At 40.1% G+C, this 24,192-nt stretch overlaps 1 protein-coding gene across 2 annotated transcripts in view; it reads right to left on the bottom strand.

The window, feature by feature from the left end:
- The window catches only part of KIF16B (kinesin family member 16B), a gene marked incomplete at its 3' end in the record, with an annotated part of 271,444 nt that overhangs the window by 28,271 nt on the left and 218,981 nt on the right, over positions 1-24,192 (bottom strand). For both annotated transcript variants that reach the window (XM_081097230.1, XM_081097229.1), the window contains 2 exons: positions 21,623-21,712; positions 2,451-2,534 (listed from right to left, as the gene is read on the bottom strand). In XM_081097230.1, coding sequence (XP_080953356.1) covers positions 2,451-2,534; positions 21,623-21,712 — 174 coding nt within the window. The remainder of the gene's footprint in view (positions 1-2,450; positions 2,535-21,622; positions 21,713-24,192) is intronic.

The raw sequence follows: 24,192 nt of genomic DNA, 5'->3' as shown, positions 1-24,192 counted from the left end.
TTTATGTATTAAACCTCTAGATAATATCATTTAGGAATTTAAACGTATGTTCTTAGAGGAAAAGCAATGTCTCATTTATATTTCATATAACACCAAGGACTGTCTTCAGCATATAGTAGGAATTAAATAAACATACAATAAATTAAACCAAATAGGAAGTTCAAGAAAAGTAATTTTGTTAATTTTCACATAAAAACATACTGAAACAGCGATTTCCAATGTTAGATTACAAAAAAGAAAAGAAAATAACAATAGCAGGAAATTAATCCAAGAACTTCAGATCAATTTTCCAGAAAGCTGAATTATGCTTTCTCCTTGAAAATAACCATAGCCCAGCTGGTATGGCTCAGTGGTTGAGCATCTACCTATGAACCAGGAGGTCACAGTTCAATTCCCAATCAGGGCACATGCCCAGGTTGTGGGCTTGGTCCCCAATGGGGGCATGCAGTAGGCAGCTAATCAATGATTCTCTCTCATCATTGATATTTCTATCTCTCTCTCCCTCTCCCTTCCTCTCTGAAATCAATAAGAATATATTTTTAAAAAATAAACATAATATGCTAAGGTTTAACTATCAACGTGAGATGAAATACATTTAATTTAAAATGTGTCTATTTCTACGAGGTGTGAGATCCATTTGATAAAGGCTAATACCACAGGTAAATAATAGTTACAGGTTACAGAGGGACCTGTACCAGTAGAGACGTTAACATAGAACTCTGTCCATCAAATGCTGATGGCTTAGTATTTAAGTAGGAGCTACTAGGAGAACAAAGGAGGTATCAGGAACAAAAGACGGCCCTGAACTTTGCTCTGACTCCAGAAGGTGGAATGGAAAGAGAAAAGTCACCACAAGCTATGCTCACAGAAGTGCAGCACAAAAAACGCCCAAGCTATTGTGGCACAGCCTGAAATCATGTGAATTTCATGGAGCCCCGAGTAGCTAGGAATGACAGTCTCTTTGCTGTTGTTTATAAACTTGTTTTATATGGCATCATTCTTCTTATGTTCACTAAAAACAAGTCTAGGTCACTGAGACAGGTAAGGGCTAGGTAGGGAGAATCATCACTAGGTCTACTGTTACTTTTAAATTTCTCGGATGATACAATAAACCTTGAAGAGAACTTGATCAAACAGGCTCACCATGATAATCGTTCCCTGGAAGGCAAATTCTTCAGTTGGATAATAGGGTCAGGCCACCTCATGGGATGACTTCAGAAGCCTGTAATGCCCCACCCAGAGCTCAGCCTCAGTAGTTCCTGGACCCCTTCAAATGTGTAACTCTATGGCTTAACTCAAATACCTCCTGTGAGCATGGCCACAACCTGAAACTCATCCTTTCTCAGAGCAGCTCAGTATAGAGGATCTCAAAACTAAAATGCCCCTCATGGACTGCAGTCTCCTAGTCCTCAAGGTCCCCATGTTCCCCACTCGCCCCATTCGCTCTCACTGGAATCTGCAGCCTCTGGAAGTTTCCCCAGTCCTTGGCTCACTGGCATCAGGTACACCCCCCTGGGTAACCATTTCAAACTGGCTGCCACTGGGAATGAGAGTAATACCTAATTTTTATGTGGCACTTTACAATTCAAAAGGACTCTCTTGGGCCTTCTCTTATTTGAGTTTATCTGCAATAGGTCTTATCATGATTCCTCTTACGGAAGTAGCAAAGGGGACTTTAAGACACCCCCTGACAGCTTACGGACACATGGTACTGAGCTATTTGTAACCTTATACTGTCTTGTCTCAATGGCTCACAGGGGCCAGAGAGTAGCCAACGACCTAGGACTGCCTGTGACCATGCCTCAGCACACACTCAGTGCATTAGCATCCAGTCCCAAGCAAGTAAGCAACTCTACCCTGAAATGAAATACATACCATATAAACCATATGAAGCCGTCCAGTGTGTGGATGGGCAGTGAGACCATCAGAAAACAAGTTGTCTTGAACCAAAGTTCTACATGTAGCTGGCTCAAAAGACTAAGTTAAAATAAATCAAACAAAACCTAACCATGACTAAAATAGGTATGTGTCTTTTTGCTTCCAACTATCTTGAAAAAGTAATGATGCAATAATATCTTCAGTTAATTAATTCCAGGACTGGTTTTTTTTTATGTTTTTTTTTGCAGAAAACTTCATACCCTCATCTCGTATTACATACCATCTGTCTATAATGAATATTTAGTTCTCATCCACAACCTGCTTTCTAACCCTTGCAATACAAGTATCTCCTTAAAAACCAGAAAAACGTTCTGCTAGACCATAGGGGGACAAGGGCTTATGTTTTAAATAAACTGATATTAGTTTATAATCTGCTGCTGCCATCTTCTGTGTCAATGAAGCAGCACGTTCACACTCACGAACAAGGTAATCGTGCTTAACAGGAATAATGCTCACTGGTCAATCAGAGGGAACATTTTCTACACAGAGAAGGAGAAGCTTCATTCTGTTACCTCTAAGTGACTCCGTCTCTCAGCAATCACACGTTCATCCTTGTTTCCAAATAGTTTCTTTGGAGGGAATTCAAGGGTAGCAAGCTGAAATACATATTTTACAAGAGATGCATTAATATCACACTTGTGATCTCTGGGCCATTATTAACCTATCACTTGGAATGTCTATTAGGGGGTGAAAAGATGGGAGGCCCTGCCTTGCTTTGCCACTAATCGTCTGTGTGGCCTAAGCAGATGAGGCAAGCTTCCACAGCGGTCAGATGAGAAGGCAGGACCAGGGGGACTCCAAGGAAGGACAGATATAAGTCTCAATGTTTTGTCTCAGACAACATTAGATAGTCTCTTTGCCAGATGGTGTTTCACCAGTTTTATTTTTAAAATGTACATTTGTGTGTTTTTTTCCTTCCATTATACTAGTATTCAATTATTTTTGTGTTGCGATGAGAACTGGGAAACTCAGCTTGCACACGACCTGAACATTTTGTGCAATAGTTCTTGGACCACTGCTAAGGGTTCTCAAACATTCCATGCTGTCTTTTTTTTCAACTACGACTGCAAATGAAGACTGCCCCTGTGAAAAGGGGACTTCTCTTTGAATCTTTTCGCCTCGCTTCCTAAAGAATAAAGTTCAGGACTTATTTTAGCTAAGTCTTATAATTTCATAGTTATTTTCCTTATGCTTTTCTTCTTGATGGCATAAAAATCATAATAGAAAGATAGGTTTTATTTTAGATTCTGAGACAAGAAAAACTCTATAATCTGGTAAAAATCTGACTAGTCAGTATTGCTTTGGTTGAATGAAGGCTAAGCAACGTAACTGATGGTGTTCATGGAATTCACCATTTCTTTCCTTCCTCACCTTATGAGGTTAAGATAAATTGAGAGTCCAATGAAGCATTATAGAAAAAAAAATTAACAACTTTTCTCCCACAATATAGATCCAAAATATGCCATAAAATTCCTATTTTATACATATGCAAATCCCCTAGTTGGTTGAAATTTATATTGCCACAGCAAGAGTTAAAACTTAAGAACTAGCATTTATACATACAGTACTTCAAAAATTTAGTATTAAAGTAGCATATACATATAGTAAAATGCACATATCCTACGCGAACAACTTGGTGAATTTTCAACATCTCAATACACTGATGGAGAAACAGAACATACCTAGCACCCCAGGAACCCCTACATGCTCCCTTCCAATGTTCCTCCCTTCCTCTACAAAGGTTGACTGATTTCCAACAGCTTGGTTTAGTTTTACCTATTTTTGAATTTCATGTATATGATGCCATCAAATTAACCTAGTTATTACTTAACAGGAAAGGAGGAAAGTGAAGACCAGAAAAATGCATGCCTAGTAAAGGTCTGAGTGAACTGGGAAGGTGTCTCCCTGTCAATCACACCTGAAAGCTGAAAGCAAGTCAGTGGCCATGATGGGAATGGACACTGCAAGTTTTCCAAACCTGAATATGTAAACTTCCAAACGGAAGCTCTCTTCCTCGTCTCCCTCCTGGGACTCCTGTGGCTGGGGGATGCTCTCTCTTGTGCCCACATGGCATAGGGCCTGCATGCTGAACCACACACACCTGGCTGCAACATGGACAGGAAGGTCTGGGCACTGGCCCGTTTCTGGCTCTGCTGAACTCCCAGCTGTACCTTTTCCAGGACTGGCTTAAGGTGCAGGGTCTTTGGAAGCTGAGAAATGTAACTCCACACCAATAAAATCTCCCACATCCCATCCTTCTATGGGGGCTTCTGAAAATGCTTATTTCAGCAGCACTCCAAGAACCTCCACCTCATTCCAAACTCTTGTCTGTGAAATCAGCCCATTAATTTCTCCGGCATCAGTACCATACAGCATGAACTGCCTACATCGCTCTACCTCATGGGTGTGAGATCCATCCATGTTGTGACGAGTAGCCATAGTTTGCTCATTCTGTGGTTGCATAGTAATCCATCTTGTGAATATTCCACCATTTGTTTGTTCACTTTCTTGTTATTGGGCTTTTGGTCAGTTTCCAGGTTTTAGCCATTAGGAATTGTGCTACTATAAATAATTTCCTTTAAGTCTTCTAATGAACATATACCCTTAGGAGTGAAAGTGCTGGGTCGCATGGCATGCACGTGTTTGGTTGTATCTGAAATTATCAAGTGGTTTTCCAAAGCGGTTTTACTAAGGGACCTCCCACCAGCAGTGACTGAGAGACCCAGTTGCTCCATATCCCCCCCTACACTTGGCACTGTGGTCTTTTTTCTCTTAGCACCTCTGGGGGGATGCGGTGATTTCTATGGTGGTTCCAATTTGCTTTGCTCTAAGGACTAAAGATGTTGAGCATCTTTTCACATGCTCATTGACCAACTGGTTGGTCATTTTAGGGAAGTGTCTGTTCAACTCTTGCCCGTTTTTTATTCAGCAATCTGTCTTTTTCTTAAGAGTAATTCTCCCTTTCACTCTGTTCAAAGTATCTTTGATGACATTATAGTCCCCTTTTAATGTTACCTTAAGACAGGCAGGTGTTTGCTTCCTTCTTACTCTAGGGCTCTTTCTACCAAAGCGGAGAAACCTTGGGCAGTGTGGTTTATAGCGCCTCCTACCCTTTCTCACCAATGCTGTAATTGTGTTCCTGACATTCAACTTTAACACCAGTGGGAGGTAACGTGAAAGACTATGGATCCTGAGGTAAAACAGACCCCGTTTGAATCTTGGATTGACTGCTAACTAGCTAACTACCTCTGTTTCTCTGAGCCTGAGTATTTATTTTCTGCTGAAGAAAAAGGCAGACAATAATACTAAACTTCACCAGGTTTCTGTGAAGATTTAGTTGAAGCAATGCCAAATGGGCCTTAGCTACTAGTATTATTTGTTAGACATCTGGTAAGAAAGCAGTATGTCACCTTTTCTCACACCCTCTTCCCATCCCTGGACTGGTGATGTGGCTTCAAGGAACAGAGTTTTCTGGAACCCTGGCCTCACTGACACAAACACACTCCCCGTATGTTGCAGGTTGGAGAAGACAGATACACCAGAGCTGAACTAGTCTTTGGGCTTCATCCAGACTCAATTTCAACTTGTACAAATGTTCCCTCTGCCCCCAGCCCTCCAATGCAGTGATGCTGAAAGCTTGGCAAGCGTGCTTTCACAGTTGGCTGTTTTGTCATTTTCTTATGTGGCTGGTGAGGTGATGTGGTTTCTATCGGGGGAAATGTGTAGTCACTCGCATGCTCAATCAGAAATGGCGCACTAACAGGACTTCGGGAAGCTGAACTGGGTGGGGACCAAGCATTTAAATATCCTCCTAGTCAGTGGTCCATCCCTGGCCACAGGCACTGGTGCTCTGGACCACAGGGCTAGCAGCTTCTCCGGGTGGCTGCAGCCTGAGACCTCAGGCGGGTGGCTTGTCTGTCTCTTGGGCTGCAGCCAGCCGCAGGCACTGGCGCCTGGACCAAAGGTGGGTGGCTTCTTCTTCTGGCGGCTTCTTCTTCTTCTTCTTCTGTGCTTCTAGGGAGGGCAGTCAGTTATGTGTATATGTGTGTGCATGCAAACATAGGCATGTACACGTGGAAATCTGCTGGGCAAGTCAAAACCATAGCAGAGTTGCCCCCTATCTCTTGAATCTTCCAGAGATATCCCCCACATTTTTATTCTATCACTACTGGAGAGTCAGTATTTGCAGCCAGCCAGCCAGTGACTCTCTCAGTGTCTATTTCTGACTTCTTCTTTCCCTGTCTATCTTCCAACCCCTAATCATATTTCCACCTGGACGCATCATTTTTACTCCCAACATGCTGTATAGAGAAGAAGTCAGGATGCTGTCTTCCCCTGAATAGTACTCAGTAACAAACCAATTGCATTTTAGTTGGGCAATGCCCCTACCCACCCTTCAAATCCCTTCCACCATGCATTTCTGTTTCCCTTTTTGTTTGTTGGATTGTTCTGCTGCTCTTTCTCCTCACCCCACCACCCTTGGATCATAATATAAAACTCTTTTACCATGTCAAGAAATTATTAAAAATACAGGTACTTTGAAAAAAAAAATATAGCTACTTCTCCGAACACTGGCCGGTGGGGGGTGGGGGGGGGGGAGGGAGGGCAGGGAAGAGGTGGCTGCTGGCGGCCGCCTCTTCCCTGCCCCACCCGGCTTCTTGGATCACTGGCCGGGGGGCAAAGGCGGCCCCGGTTCTCTGATCTCGGGCTGGGGGCTGCTTTTGCCCTGCCACCCGGCTCTTGCCTGACGCCTGAGTTTCCGATTATCGTCAGCGGCAGGCAGTTTCTTCCATCCTTCCCCTTTTGCTTCCCAGTATTGAGCCTACATATGCAAATTAACTGCCATCTTTGTTGGCGGTTAACTGCCATCTTTGTTGGCAGTTAATTGGCATATCGCCCTGATTAGCCAATGGGATGTGTAGTGAAGGTATGGTCAATTACCATGTTTGTCTATTATTAGATAGGATTATATCAGAAACAGCTATCCAACTTTCCTGTTCTGGCAGAATGAAAACCACCTCCATTTCTCCCTTTTAGAGACTCTTAACAGTGCTGTTCTACCTTACTATCTATAAGATTGTAGGCTGAACTGAATGAAATTTCCAATTTTGTAAGTTAAAAATGGCTGAATAGCCAAAACCGGTTTGGCTCAGTGGATAGAGCGTCGGCTTGCAGACTGAAAGGTCGCAGGTTCGATTCCGGTCAAGGGCATGTACCTGGGTTGCGGGCACATCCCCAGTGGGAGATGTGCAGGAGGCAGCTGATCGATGTTCCTCTCTCATCGATGTTTCTAACTCTCTATCTCTCTCCCTTCCTCTCTGTAAAAAGTCAATAAAATATATTTAAAAAAAAAAACTAAAAAAAAAAAAAAGAAATGGCTGAATATCAGCAATTTCATCTGGTTAAACCTTGTATAAAACTTTGTCATTTTTAAGCAACCACTATGACAAAGGTACATTTCTACCTGCTTTACCTGCCAAGTGTAAATATTATCATTTGATAGGTCATCGGTTGGTTTATAAATAAGCCAGTATTTGTTTAAAAGAATATTTCTTAGAAAGCACTCAAAAATAATAAAAATTAAAACATCTTAAATTAAAGATATATATGACATTGAAATAGTTGGGAATTGGGACTGCACAAGAAGCCATTTAGGGACTAATAGTTATTGACATAGAACGTGTAGTCACGCTAGGCCATCAGAATCAGTCCATCATCCAGAAAGAAAAGACCACCACAGTCTTGACCTGGAATAGAGAAAAGAGGGCAGGAGCTGCTGCTCCCTTCTTGGAATAGTATTATTATAAAGATTCTCAGGAGAGTTTGGAAACCTGACGGAGAAAAGAGGCCTGAACTTTTTCTCTCCACAGTGCAAAGCAACTGCTTCATTTATTTTATAACAGACAGCAAAGCAATCCTCTGTAAGTTTCATTTCTAGATTGTGAATAATTTAAACTGTCAAACTATTTTAAAAAATGGACAATTTACCAAGGTTGGAAGAACTACTGGTCAGGACAAATAATGTGCCTGGAAAGTAAAAAACAAAACAAAACAAAACAAAAAAATCCATCTTCCATTTTGCTTAAAGTGTTCCTGTCTGAAAAGCACTACTTCCAACAAATTAAGAATACAAGAGGCGCACAGAGAGGGTGATTCAGAACTGTCCCTGACTTCTCCATGCAGGCCCTACTTACATCAACATTTTTTGTTTATTTGTTTGGTTGCTTTCTCTCAAGTTAAACAGAAATTTGAAAATCAAGCATATTACCTGGTTATTTTCATTTGTTCTCAAGTTCTTTCTATTAAAAAATTTTCACTTTTGTGGCCTCATTTTTTAATCTAGCAGATGGTGGAGATTGGATTTCCATGAGAAGTATTGTCAGGACAGTAAATCGAAATCTGTGGGTGGAAAATAGACTCCTCTTTGATTTCCTTTGTAACCTCTGACAAAGGAGATACAGTGCCCTACATTTCTAAAAATTAATGTTCCTGAAGTTCTATATTCCTCACAATAAGTAAATTCTAAAAGGACTGAGGTAAATATTTCTGATTCACATAAAAGTTATCAAGATACTTGGATTCAGTAATGAGAGAAAAATAATTTTCTTTCTTTCAATGACATTTCATTTTCATAAAGAGCAAGTGCCATATTTTCCAACTTTTGTGGAGAGAATCCCATGTTGAAAAGTGTGATTGCAACAAAATAATCTTCCTCCAAACTGTAAAAACTTGATGGAAGAGCTCTGGTTAAAGACGGTGGAGCTTTCTTTGCTCCCTTCATCTCCTTCAAAAGCACCAAAACAACACAAGAGATGAAAAGCAAAGGAAACACTGTCTCCAAACTGGGAAACTGCCAAGTAGTGCCCAGGGAAAGCACCGAAGAGAGGGACGAGATGGCGGGCTTCCGAGAGCCTCACCCTCCTCACCTCTAGACCACAGCACCATGAGCTGTTCACCACATTCAGCATGCAAACTCTCAGACCTCCCACTAGCTGTAATTAAAGGGATGAAATCTGGGGACAAGGACAATGCAGGGGACACCTGAGCTAAGAGAAAGGCAGGAGGAAGGAGGGTGTAGGAGGAAGAAACCAGACAAGTTCAGAGTGTTAGAGGGAGAAAAGGCCAAAGGGTGAGTATTTGCCTTCATGTGGTCGGTTCTACAGCCCTTCCAACCACCAAAAAATAAGAATGTGTCTTAAAATGAAGGAAAAAAAAATGGGTGGAAAAATTTCAGAAAAATTCTGGCAAAAGTCGAGGCATGTAGCAGCTTGCTGACTTTCTCCACCCCAGTATCTATCCTTTCCTTGGCCCCATGATACACTGGTGTTTTCTCCCAACAATTAGTCCACTTCACTTAAAGATGAAAAATAATTAGAAGCAACCAAAGCTGGAACTTGAGTAAAAAGGATGGGGTGAGGAGAGTTGAATGAAACATAAGTAAAAGGCAGGAAAAGAACATACACCACAAGGATTGGTCAAAGACAGCCAGAAATAATTCAGACAAGAAATTATTCAGAGTCTTATAGGAACCACAAAAAAACATCTCTAAAAAGAAGCCAAGAGAAAAAAGTGATGCACAGGTTGAAAGAAGAGAGCACCAGGGGAAAAGTGAGTTAGCGCTTAGAGAAATGGCTGACTCTAGGACTGGAACAAGGAACATCTAATCTAATAATAGACAAACATGGTAACTGACCATACCTCCGCTACGCATCCCATTGGCTAATCAGCAGGATATGCAAATTAACCCAACCAAGATGGCGGCCAGAGCCCAGCTCTGAGCTCCACTCTAAGCAACAAAGTTGCAATTATAGAAGCTAAACAAACCCCAGATACCTGCTTTCAGCAGGCCCTGGCCTCGGAGCTGGAGCAGCAACAAAGTTTCAATTATAGAAGTTAAATAAATCCCAGAAAAAAAAAAGAAAGAAAAAAAGGAAAGGCTGGGAGCTTCTGTTGCCGGCATGGCCAGCCTGAAAACAGCCCTCAGCCCCTCATCCAGGCTGGCCAGGCACCCGAGTGGGGACCCCCACCCTGAAGGGGGTGTGACCAGCCACAAACAGCCATCAGCCCCTCACCCAGACTGGCCAGGCACCCAAGCGGGACCCCCACCCTGATCCGGGACACCCTTCAGGGCAAGCCAGCCAGCCCCCACCCGTGCACCAGGCCTCTATCCTATATAGTAAAAGGGTAATATGAAAACTGACCCTAATAGCAGAAAGACTGGGAATGACTGGTCACTATGACACACACTGACCACCAGGGGAAAGACGCTCAATGCAGGAGCTGCCCTCTGGTGGTCAGTGAGCTCCCACATGGAGGAGCTCTGCTCAGCCACAAGCCAGGCTGACTGCTGCCAGTACAGTGGTGGTGGTGGGAGCCTCTCCCACCTCCTCAGCAGCGCTAAGGATGTCTGACTGCAGTTTAGGTCTGCTCCCCCGAGGGCTGCCAGGCTGCCAGAGGGATGTCTGATTGCCATCTTAGGCCCAATCCCCCGAGGAGCAGGCCTAAGTAAGCAGGTGGTCACTCCCCAAGGGGTCTCAGACTGCAAGAGGGCACAGGCCGGGCTGAGGGATCCCCCTTGCCCCCCCCCCCCCCGCCCCCGTGCAAAAATTTTTGTGCACCGGGCCTCTAGTCCTATATAATAAAAGCATAATATACAAATCAACCGAACAGCAGAATGAACAGTTGCTATGATGTGCTCTGACCACCAGGGGGCAGACACTCGGCTAGAAGCCCAACTGATGGCTGGCGAGCACAGCGGTGGTGGCGGGAGCCCCGGAATGTGAGAGGGATGTCTGACTGCCGGCTTAGGCGGGGCGACCGGGCCTAAGCCATCAAGTGGACATCCCTTGAGGGGTCGCTGAGGGACACCCTTCCCCCAGTACACGAATCTCGTGCACTGGGTCTCTAGTATAAAATAAGCTGAAGCATCTGTGGTGCCAGCAATAAGAGGGGCTCAAACCAAAAGCACTTGGGAGTGTTAGAAGGAACACACGTGACAACTGACAGAGTTCCTAATGGCCAAGCTGTCAGTTAAAAAAAATAATCATAATGGCTAATAACCCAAAACATAATGATTGGATAAACAATTGAATAAATAAAGAAATGGGGAAAAACAGACAAGCCTCCCTTGTAGAAAAATTCCAAAATATTTATGACACTTCACCCTCAAGGAAGTAGCACATACCTCCCCCATTACTAAAATGTGTGCTGTGCACAGTGACTTCCTCCAAAGAGCACAGTATGGAAAGGGGGGAAACCGAGTACATCTCCTGGAGAGAAAGCTGAGCCAGGTGATCAAGGTCAGTGTAGACAATGATAAGTTGTACTGATATGACAGCACATGTATCCTTTATGTGATGTGATGAGAATGGCACTTTATTTACCTCTCTGGTTTTTAGATTAGATTATAGCTCTAATCTAACCCTGAGGAACACAACAGAAAATCCCAATCAGGGACATTCCATAAAACATCTGACCAGCCCTTCTCAAAACTGTCAAAGTCATCAAAAACAAGGAAAGCATCAGAAACTGTCCCAGGCAAGAGAAGCCTAAGGAGACATAATGACTAAATGTCATGTGGTATCCTGGGTGGGATACTAAAAAATATAGTTAATAATATAGTTAAAAATATGCTTAATCCCTTCACCTTTTGCACCTAGCCCACCAACCCCCTTCCCTTCCGGCGAAGTTAATAATAATGTTATCAATATCAGTTCCCAGTAATGTAGCAATCATTGTGACAAATGTACTATACTAATGTCAGTTGTTAACAATAGGGGAAACTGCATATGGGGTATAAGAAAACTCACTGAGCGAACTTCACATTTTTTTTCTGTAAATTTATAACTATTCAAAGAGAACTTCTGGTTTCTGATCTGATATTTAAGGAGCTTAGAAGCCATTATTCCTGTCATGACAAAAGAAAAAAGAAAAAAAAAAAGCGCTGAACAAACTAAAAATCAACAACTCTTCCTAGCTCATCAGAGAATTGAGGCCACGAGGCAAACTACTGTCCCAAAATCGGAAAGGCAGACAGGCAGAGACAGAAAATCACAGCTCAGAGGCCTAGAAGCCCAAGTTGGAGCCAGTATTGGTAGAAAGACTTTAAACTGTGACGGGTGAATTGCTGGAGGCTCAATGCAGAGTAGTATGAGAGGTAAGAGCTGGGGGGAGGGGAGCATTGGAGGGAGTTGGGGTGGTCTCCACGCTTTCATGAGTTTCACCTCCAGGAGTCCCACCAGACTCTGACAGTGAAGGTGGGAGGAAAATCCCCTCAGGTTTGGCAGGAGAAGAAAGTAGCCATTTGAAAATACACCCAGAATTCTCTGTTTTCCTTAACAAGGCCTGCCCTTAAGGGAAACTCTTTTATCCAAAATCTAACCACCTTTGTTTATCAAAGCCTAACTGAGCCAGGGGAAGTTCACTGCCCCACTCAGGCTCAGGAAAAGACTGGGATGCTATCACAGGCCTATGGAGCACCTCTCCGCCGGCACACCTCCCCACCATATCACTAGGGCTCCTGTAAAACAATAGGGGCTACAGCTAAAAGGACAGTAAGCCTCAGACTCTATTGAAGAAATCTCTAGGAAACAGACTCATAGACACAGAGAACAGACCGATGGTCGCCAGAAGGGAAGGGGGTTGGTGGCTAGGTGCAAAAGGTGAAGGGATTTAGAAGTACAAATCGGCAGTTACAAAATCATCACGGGGATGTACAGTGCAGCATAGGAAATATAGTCAATAACATTGCAATAACTATGCACGGTGCCAGGTGGATACTGGAAATATCAGGGGGAACACTTTGTAAAGTATATGATTGTGTAATCACTATACTGTGCACCTGAAATTAATACAAAATAATACTGAATGTAAACTGTAATTAAAAAATTAAAATGTAAAAAAGCAGTCTCTAGGAAAACCCAAAACAACAGAGGAAACCAAAACAAGGGCACTAGAGGAAATTTCAGCCTCTGACACCATACCTACAGCAAATGGCACACATATCCATATCCTAATAGTTAGAATACCTCAATTCCTTTCCCCCACTACCTCATGTCCAGCTTCCAGCATAAATCACAAGGCATGGTGAAAAACACAATAATACTATCTGAAACTATTCTAAAACAAACAAAATTGATTGAAAAAAGAAAAATTAGTTAGCTACCACCACACTCTCCATACCTGCCCTGCCACTCCCCTCAACTTGCTAAAAACACCATGAAGAAACAAAAACAGTATTGGAACACACGTAGAATGAACACAAGAACACAGATTACATGTAGTATGTAGTGTAGAAAAATTAACAATGCAAAATGAAATGTGCGTAGGGAAAGAAAATATGACACTAAAAGACATTAATATCTAACCACAGTGTCTTTTGAGTATGCAGGCCACAGACAGACCTTCTCAAGCAGGTAAAACCATCAAGGCACATTTTTCAAAAACATCCTGGAGGACCAAAACCAACCAAGAGGCAGCACAATATAAAGATCTCGAGAGGAAGAAACCATGGTAACGTAAATACTGCCTCTATTTAAACCCACAACTAAAATGGAATTATGTCTAATCTATGTCTAAAAGAATGTGAATGTTATATATCTTTACAATATCAAAATAATAATATAAAATAATAATATAATTTTAAAAATGTGGGATATGGGAGTAAGTAAAGTGTGCTAATGTTATCTCTGTTAAGAGAGTTAATTGGGCATTTATTAAAACACAACTGATAATTTGTAAAATGAAAACTAGCTACTAACATTAATATTTTATAATCTTTTTTCATATATTTTAGAGATCTTGATATAGATTGTGGTGAAGGAACATTTAATTTGAAGTTCAGCAATTTCTTTAGTTTTACTGTATTTTCTTCCACTTCTGTTATGTTCAAGTAAAATTAAATATGTTTGTAATGAAAAATGGTGTATCTAGAATGAACACCATATTATAAAGCTGTTTCGTTCTTTCTATTCTTCTTCTTATAATTTTTTTATCAATCCACATATCTATCCTTTTATCTGTGCCTATTCACTTAAGAACTTACAATAATGTCCATTAAATGGTAACATTGATTGTATTAGAGAACAATTTGGGGTAATCTGTTGCTTTCTTCTTGAATTATGTGTAATTTTTATAAATGAGCATGTTCCATTTTTATAGAAATAATCAAAAGTGATTGCTCTTTCACAAATCTAATAAAACAGTGAAATTAATATCATGTCTTTTCATTTTGTTTTACTTAAAAATATATATATTTTATTGATTTCAGAGAGGAGGAAGAGAGAATGAGAGAACTAGAAACATCAAGGATGAGAGAGAATCATTTATCGGCTGCCTCCTACATGCCCCCTACTGGGGATCGAGCCCACAACCCAGGCATGTGCCCTGACTGGGAATCGAACCATGGCATCCTGGTTCATGGGTGTATGCTCAACCACTGAGCAACACCGGCTGGGCGATGTCTTTTTATTTTAATCTTGTTCAAGATTATATAACCATCTCTTTGCTGAGCTGAGACTTGAAATGTGAACACATTTCAGCTCAGCAAAGAGATGGTTGTACAATCTTGAACAAGGAGTACAACCTTTCTAGTTTTGTCATTTGTTAAAATGAGGGACTTGAACTAAGATGTTTAAGTTTCCTTTCAGCTCTGAAATTCTGTAACTCAGGTACTGATGGCTAAACTCTCTCTATACTGAGTCAGAAGTAGCACTTTAGATACCATGAAGATATTTTATGTATGATCTCAGCTATATTGCTTTTGAGGAATGTACCTTATTTCCTGTAAAATCTTTATAGCATTCTTATTTGAAGCAAGGCAAAGATGTGTAGATGGAAACTAGAGCCCAGTATAATAATAAAACATTAACTTTCAAGAGGTTGTCGAATAGAAAAAGGACAGACACAAATGGGAATGCACTATGAGAAAACCCTTAAAATGATACCTTTTCCTGCTACTGCTATTATCTTTGCAGCAGGAGTGAGAAATGATGCAAAGATAGTTGAGCTCTTATGGGAACATTGCACATTAAAATTAAAAATGATGACTGAGGTCAAATAAATTGGATATTTGTGGGAGACGCGATAGGCCTAGCGAACACTGGAAAAAAAATTTAATAATGGCCCTATGGTCTACTTTGTATAATTTTGAAATTTGATTATGCAGAATGAAACACAGGAAACAAATAAGGATTAAAATAGCACTTTCTTTGGGGCCTAGAGAAACATAATGTCAAGCTTATTCTGCAAATCAGTAAATAAAACACATTCTAAAAACAAAAGAAGTAAAATAAAAGTCTTTAGAAAAATATAATCAATAACTTTGAGGCTACTGATTTCCAATGAAATTTTTCTTTCTCCTTTTCAGTGCCTGTGAAGTCTAACAACCCCAGTTATTAACTCTGAGCATTCAACCAACAAGCCTCTAATTTTTAAGTTGATCTACATGAAGAATTATCAATAGAGTCAGATAAGAGAATAAGTAGTTGCTTACTAGTATAACTAGCATAGGCATTTTACAGACCCATTTTTGAATCTTGGCTTTGGGAAAATGAAAGTATTGAGTATCCATCCATTCATCCATCAAGTTAGCTAGCTTTATGCATATTAGAAGTACAGTCAGCATTCTCTGCTGCTTTGCAATATTTCTTAATGATCTTAATGATCTCAGAGTGAAATTTCTATCTACAAGTTGGTTTTTCCTTTCCTGATTCCCAGTGAACTGATGCAGCCAAATTATCTTTTAAGAACCATCACACTTAAATCCTGACTTCAAAGTTGATTACTTTAATAAGATAGGTCAGCCAGTCTGCTGCCATCAAGAAGATAAACTAAATGTATTGGAAATGGTTGCTTCATTAGCAGCCTTTCTCGCTTGGCCAAGTTCACTTTTTAGGTTAGACAGACCCCATAGTAAGTCCAGGTGGTCTCAGAGGCAATAGACAGCACAGGTTTGGATAAATGGCATTGTTATTCCATTGGATATAAATAATGACAGCCCTCATATAGAAAAGAAATTAAAGTGAGCAATAAAAATTCTTGCCTATTATTTATGATTGTATAACAATTAAAAAACTGGATTATAAATCACTGAAAGAAAACTGAGAACTAATAAAGTATGGAACCCTCACTAATAAAAACATTTAACTTCTGTAATCACCCGATACAAGTGAACTTTATTGTCATTCCTCATTTACTAGGTATTTGTGTTACTCATGTAATTCTTCACTACCTAACTAGTACCCAGTTTTTAAAGATTGGAAGGAAAAATCCTATATGGTACTCTAATTGGTCAAAGCCGCGCTAACCTGTCTTTTGCAAGTAGATGCACCTACATGATAATCGGCAACTTCTAAAACATCCACACTGTGCAGGTTTGTGGTTGTAAATTTCAGCCACTCCAGCTTTTGAGAAATGCAAATAATAAAAACTCATCAAAGGGCTGCCATAATTCTCACAGCTGACTGGATGGAAGCATTTCTAACTCCTCAAAATTAATAGCAGCTCCCAAGGCCTTATAAGAACAGCTGTCACTGAGAAATACACTCACAAACAAATAGGCAATTCGCCTCCAAGTTTGATTTGTTAGAGGCACGAAGCAGCAACTCTTCAGGACAACCTTGGTGGATTATTAAAGGAGCAACAAGTTGCCTGTCTACCTCTGATATGGTAACTTGAGCATGCTACACAATATTTATGAACACCTGCTGCGTGCCCAGCCCAGAGCTGGGCACACACTAGACTCTCATTAAACAGTATCTGCTGAATGAGGGAGCAAAGCGGAATTCTTTGCTGGTGGTCCACGTGGAGCAGCCAGCAATTTATGACAAGGACACACGACCAACGGAAGCTGCTGTCCTGTTGCCACTGAAGTGCAAGAACTTGGAGTCATCCTAGGTATAAAACCACAGTTGGAAATGCAGTTAGGACTGCACTGACTTCATTATACTCAGTATAATGGCTGTCACGTCTCCACATAAAATCTCCCTCCTCCCCAAACCAGTGTTGATTTTATTTAGGCATGAGCCAGGGAAGACAGATTAGAGGATTTTTATATGTCACAACGATATTTGAAAGTGACATTTCAGATCTGTGAGAATTAACATTGCATTTTTAAAGAATAAAAGCAGCTGAATTCATTCAAATGCTTGTATTTCCATCTTTTACTATGATGTTAACTGTCTCAGAGACGGAGATATCACAGGAACCTGTCATTGTCATTCAAAAGAAGGAACCCCATTTCTACTTACCATCCATGGGGTCTCACTATTCAGCAGATTGTTACAGGGAATATTTCCTCCTCTTTGGTCTCATTTGGAGCACTCTGAGGACTCTCCCTTCCTGACGGAAGTCGTGGAAAGGAATCTGGAGATATGAACCTTGTATATGCCCCAAGTCTTGATGTAACTGAATAAAACACTCGCTGTGTATATGATTTCTCATTTTTAAAAGGAAAAACTGGACTGCCAATCTTTAAGTACTTACATTTCATACTGTGCCAATGGTCCCAGACCACTGCTATTGAAGTTTCCTTGCTGGCTGCAGAGGAAAGTCTGATACAGTCTGTTTCACAGTCTTTGGTGATCCAAGAGATAATCGAAGTGTTTCCATTGTCTAGGTTTAAACTAGCCTGTCATTAATTCTGACAAGGTTATTTGTCACTGGAAATCACCTGTAGGCTTGGTGACACATAATAATGACAAATTATCTGATGTCCCCAAGATGGATGCAAATGAAATGACAGGCAGCGTCCTCACCAGTGGTCCAGGGAGCATCGTTTTGAGGATGCTTTTGCTCCACGCTCTTGGGCCCCACATCAGCTGTGCTAAATCGGGATTTCCTAGTTTAGGGCCCGGGTCCACATATCTTGGAAAAGCTTCCCAGCTAACTCTGATGCATTCTGAGCTGCCACCCACCCTTAGAAACAGTGATTTAAATATTGCTTATCTATCAAGTGGAGAGAACGGTGTGACACAAATCAGTGAGATAGCTTGGCCTCTGATAACGAACCAGGTCGGGAAGCTGGCAGCAACCTAGTTTTGCCTACAGAGTTGTTTGCTATTTAAAAATTCAAGCAGGCCAAGGGCTTGATGCGGCAGAATTTATCTAAGGCTTACTGCATGTTCCCTGTGGCTATGGTTGGTAGCGTTATAATTTGGGTGGTGAGTAGATTTGCAATTTTATATTAAATTTGGAATGCTGTTTACAAAATTGTTTCGAAAGCATTTCAGTGATGGATGGCACATAGCTGTCCAAGACAAACACAAGGCCAGTGGCCAGTTTCTTTTCTTCCTCTTTTCTGGTGCTGCTTTGGGGAAATTACTTGGAAAATAAAGAAGATGAGAAATGGTTCTATCAGCACGATCTGAAAGTCTCATATACCAATTAAATAACCTCTTGCCTAATCGTTTCCTTCAGTCTCACTGGTATTTACTGGGCATTCAGACATGCCAGATGGGAGAGAGAAGAGTTGCTCTCACACAGAAATCTTTCATGTTTCACCTGAAGGTTTTGGAAATATTTTCCCCTCAGCTCTGCAGGAGGAAGCCCCCTGGGGATGGGCTGATGGAGGCTGATCTTATTTGAAATTCGGGGGCTCTAATGACACCATAACTAAGTTATGATACAGATAGGCAAGATGGCCTGTCCCACTAACTTATGCTCTCACTACACAGAGCCATTAAAAGTTCCCTTAGCATTTATTTTGTTTGAACATTTTAATACATAAAATATCCCAATTTCATGGTTCATCCTTTTGACTGTAGGCAGACCAACACAACAAACCTGCTTCAGAATCACTCTCAGCCAAGATTACAAAAGGGTCCTCAGCGATGGACTCCAGTGCTTATCTGCGTTCACTGGGAGACGTGTCCCAGAGAGGTAAGGAGCCTATTAGGCTCTCGCTCTCGCGGGAGGACTCCTTGTTAAAAGTACTAAAACAAATTCCTCTAAAAATCATAGAGGTTGGCATCTCTGAACCTCTCAAGAACCCTGTGATATCCCAGCCCCGTGTCCTCCTACTTTATTCAATACATCACAGCCTACTAGACACTCGCTCAAAAGGGGAGGAGGGAGGAGGGAACACTAGGTCTTCACTATGCATTCCAGTGGCTGAAGGGAATGTGGTTTTAAAATTGTTTATTTTCAGCTCCTTGAAGAGCTATGTTTTTGGCTTGATGGACTCTATGATGTGGACTTCATAGACACTAAACATGAATAGTAACTCTGCCTCTTCCGTCGAGAGAAGAGGTCACTTAGGGAGGCTTTGTACCTGAGCACATACCTTTACTGATATCTAAAAGCATTGCACTGATTTTAACAGAGTAAAACAATGACATAGTTTCTATACAGATAGAGTGCTGTGGAAACAATTTGCTTGAGAAAATTTCAGACATGCTCTCTGGCAGATGCTGTGTGCCACTTCATAGTGCTGTCAATAACATACTTTATCTGAGTCCCTCAAAGTGTTTACAAACTAGCTGTGGTACTGTCATTTTATAGATGTGGAACTTGAAAACGCAGGGTTTAACATGATTAAGATTCTATACAAAGTCAATGAAGGGGAACAGAGAAAAAACAGACAGAGGACTGATTATTTTGCACAATACATGACAGTCTACCAAGAAGACAAATTAATTCAAAACTAAAGGTAAACCTATTTAGAATTCAGAAGAAACTGCTAACAATAAGGGCAATCATAATTGATGAATACCTAATAACCAGATTACTCATCTTAATTGCTAATAAATGCTTAGCTAGTAAGACTATGTATGTGAAGTTAGGCTATACAGAAGAGAAATCAACTTTACAGAAAAAATATATACCTGATTATCAACTTGATATATAAGCTTCACCTTGAAAATGTTAAATGGTCATTGTTATTGTCTCACTGAAATAAGATTTACCTAGATCTAGAGTTAGATGCTACTGCAGTTTTAGATATCTCTCCCTCATTTTTATTTTTATATTATTGTTTGTTTAGGAATAAAAAATAGAATCAAACTTCCTGGGATTCTACACTAGCTTCTGCTCACCAGTTGTGTGACACAAGACAAGTCTGTTCCCATATGAATTTAAGATATATGAGAAGGCATTTTTGCTCTTGTCCACTTCTGTATTACTAGAATCTAAAAAATATGCCCCATAGAATGGCACTGAAAACTGATATGAAATACATTACTAATTAATAACATATGTATAGTGTGTGTGTGTGTGTGTGTGTGTGTAATTTATTCTTTTTCGGTTTTTTGTTTCAAGCAAATTATTTTTCCCATTGATTTGGGAACTTTGAATGTTGATATGACTATTTGTACACTGTTAAAGTACTGAGGTCATAGCTTATAACCAAGTAGTTAAGGAACTGGAAAACTCACTTTAAAAACAAGTTGCTCTGTACATTCAATATGTACACAATACTCTCAGTTTTTATTGTCCATATAAACTTTGGACATGAAGAGAAAATTGCAGAACAAACTTAACAACTTGACTTTGAAGCAGTTACTTCTGGAACTAAAGCCTCTTGGAAACAACTATAATTCATAGCTGAAGCTTCTTCAATTTTATTTATTTCAGTGTAAATTAAATTTTAAAAATATTTTTATTGACTTTAGAGTGAGGAATAGAGAGAGAGAAACATTGATGAGAAACATCAATCGACTCCTGCATGCCCCCTTTCGGGGATCGCACTTGAAACCTGAGCATGTGCCCTGACTGGGAATCCAACCAGCAACCTCTTGGTGCACGGGAAGACACTCAACCATCTGAGCCACACCGGCTGGGCACGTCTTCAATTTTAAATAGAATACTATTTTGATAGCTCAGCAACAGAATTCAGAGATGGCTTAAACTTACCGGGACTCAATCTTTTCTACACATCAAGGAATCACTTTACTTACAAAAAGTAATTCTCTTTATACTGTGTATCAGATAAGAAAGAGTGGAAGGCATGGAAAAGTTAAGGAAATACTTAGGGAAAACAGCCTAATTAGGCAGTGTCTATTGATTGATTTGCAGTCAGTTTAACCCCAGATTACCAAAGAGCTGTGCTTATAAGGTTTTCTTTAGTTGAAGGGAAATAATAATAATACATTCATTTAGAAATATGCATTAATTTTAAGAATTTTTTGTTTGTTTAAAAGTATTTTAAAAACTAATCTTTGTAAAAAAAAAATCACTAATGTATCACACTGAATATCTGGTCTAATGCATGCCACATTTACCATTTATCTCCCTTCCATGTCTGATGGCAAATTAACTGTTATGACTTTACTTCTCATTAAGAAGTCTAAACATTAACATAGTCTTTTTTAAGAGAAAAAAAGGGTAAATCTATACCAAGGAATTTATTACTATTTCATTTTAATAGGTGACACTCACAGTTGAGAAGTTGTAAACTAATTAAAATATTTATTTTAAATTTATGAAAAAAATCATTTACTGTCACTTTACTATCACTTTCAAATCTTATATTCAGAAAATGTTTAAATTGTATAAAACAGAAATGAAACAAAGGAGAAAAATTAAAAAGATATATTTGACAGATGAGTAATTGAAATAAAACCTGATGACACTTATGAGCTAATGTCTAAAGGTCTAAAGGCGGGGCGTTGACAACGCAATCAACTCATCCACTTTATCAAGAATAAAACCAATGTTCTTAATTGGAGACAGTTATTTCACACCTTACCTCTGCATACTTTAACTTCAATGTTTTATGCATTTCTCGGAAACGACTATAACGTCTGAATACAGTCCATGTCTCATCGAGGACAGTAATCTGTTAACCACAAAAAAAAAAAAAATCAGCATTAATTAGAGGGAAAAGTCACTAAAAACTGTTTCAAATAATTTAAAAATTAACAAAAAGTGATTAGAATGTCAAATTTCTCCAGAATTGAAAACATTAATCTAGCTGCATAAATAAGACATAAATAATATCTGCTCTCTACTTAAGCATGCATCTCCAGTTCCCAAATCTGGTTATAAGCAGCATGTGACTATGTAAAGTGAGGGACAGTTAACTTATGAAAAATATCCCCTAACCCTCTCCTTGGGTTGCAGAAGGAAAACCCCATAGGTGACCTTTCTGTCCTGGTGACGAGCCCATACAAAATGTTGCTGCAGGTCACCAGCCACCAGAGTGGACAGCAGCGGGGAAAGTGAGAGAAGAAAACACAGAGAAAAAAGGAAGAGGAGGAAGAAGGAGAAAGAAAATGAGTACAAAGAGGAGAAAAAAAATCTTTCTGCCCCTCAATGATTGTTAATATAAAAACACAATTAATATATTTTGCTTTATCTCAGAAGAATTCTCTTTCTGGCCTTTATCCCATAGTCTCTGTTGATGAGCTGAGTAGGTGGAACTCTGGTGCACATCAGCCCACATCCTGAGGTCACGATGACAAGCAGCAGTTGGTAGGCACTGCCAGCCTTTGGAATCACACAGCCTAAAGCACAGGCTGATGAGTCTCAAATTCCTGTCTCAGTTCCCACCTTTCTTCTGAGCTGCAGACCCAGTACCCAACCTGGAGACATCTTTCTTTAGATGTCACACTGGACCCTCAAATTCAAAGAGTCTAAAATCAAATCTGACAGTCTTGCTGGAGAATATCTAGAACATTCCATCTCAGTGCATTTCACTACCTACCAGCAAGCTATGCCAGACAGACCCTGAAGCCATCCCCATCCCCCCCTGCCCACATGCATGCCCACAGTAGAACAAGCAGCCATCCTTCACCATCTCTGCCATCTCAGTATATAACTGATATTACTTACATATATAAATGCCTCCCTATCCTACAAGATTTTAAGCCTTTAAAGTGAATGAACCTTTGATACTAATTAAGGTGGAGGTGAGAGGACTCTTGTTGTAGAGATAAACATTTACTGAGCAACAATTATGTGCTGGGCACTATACTACATGTCAGTAGTTTGCTGAGAGATAGCCAAGATGATTTTGATTTTCACATCAGGTAAAGGTTCCTGGTTTGGCCCAGGTCAGTCAAAAGGGAGCACAAGGCCTGCTGCAATCTTTCTAGGAGGTTCACCTGAATCATATTATTTGAATTAATGGCATAATAGTATGATTTTTAAAAATTGCACTGAGAATATGGTACATTTTCAATATTATTTGTAACACAAGTCTACAGATAGATTTCCAACATTTTCACTCATGAGATTTTCACCTGGGTTCAGCTTAAATACAAGGATGACAAAGGGTCATACTTCCTACTTTATATAGAGAACATTTCAATCCCCCCCTTGTCTATCAACATGTAAATTTAGGAAGACAATGATGATGAAGAAGGAAGATCATCAGAGCAGTGGTCATGGCAGAAATGGGAGGAGGGAAGACAAGACAATCACAGGTGTCATCTCTCCACAGGACATGTTCAAGGCTCTTATCCATAACGGAGACACCTTCACACCTAGAGCTATAGAAACGATGCATATAAGGTTGGGAAAACTATACATAAAGGGAAACTATGTATTAAAGTTCTATTTTGCTCCAAATTAAAACTGGGCATAGGATGAGGGTTGATGCAGAGAGCAGAGACAGAAGATCAGTATGACAAATAAATCAGATCAAAGCACTTAATTATTTTCTTCGATGTTGAGACTGTAGGGCATCATTACTACATATCACTGCGGAGCAAATTCATTACTTCTCTCTCGCTGAATGGTTCTGCTGATACAAACCCATTTTTTTCTGGGCCATAAAATGATCAAGTACAACTTAAATACCATAAACATAGCTACAAGATGAACTGCATTTACTTATAAACAATTCTAAATTGAGTGCTGGTCACAAATTTATGTTACATACACATTTTACTGGTTTAAGGATTGTCAATTTTAAGATGTCCTCATTATATATTTTCAGTGTATATCTATCTGTGTACGTAAGGAGGAAATAGAAGGTTTTATACAAAGAACTTATATAAAACAGTTACTTACAGGGTTTCCTTAAACAATATTTATTAAAAAAAATTTTTTTAACCCTCACCAGAGGATATGTTTCTTTAAATTGATTTTTTAGAGAGAGAAGGAAAGAGAAACTGATCATTTGCCTCCCATACACGCCCAGACGGGGGATCGAACCCACATCCTAGGTATGTGACCTGACCAGGTATCAAACCTGCAACCTCTTGGTGTATGGGATGATGCTCCAACCAACAGAGCCATCCGACCAGGGCAACAACATTTAAATGGGCTAAATTTCCTTGTATGTAGCAAGTTTGGAGGAAGTAGTCTATATCA

This window comes from Myotis nattereri (assembly GCF_964212035.1).
Source record: "Myotis nattereri genome assembly, chromosome: 8".
In the NCBI taxonomy this organism is placed as follows: Eukaryota; Metazoa; Chordata; class Mammalia; order Chiroptera; family Vespertilionidae; genus Myotis; species Myotis nattereri.
The sequence above is the reverse complement of the archived record's forward strand: the minus strand, read 5'-3'. Positions and strand labels throughout refer to the sequence as shown.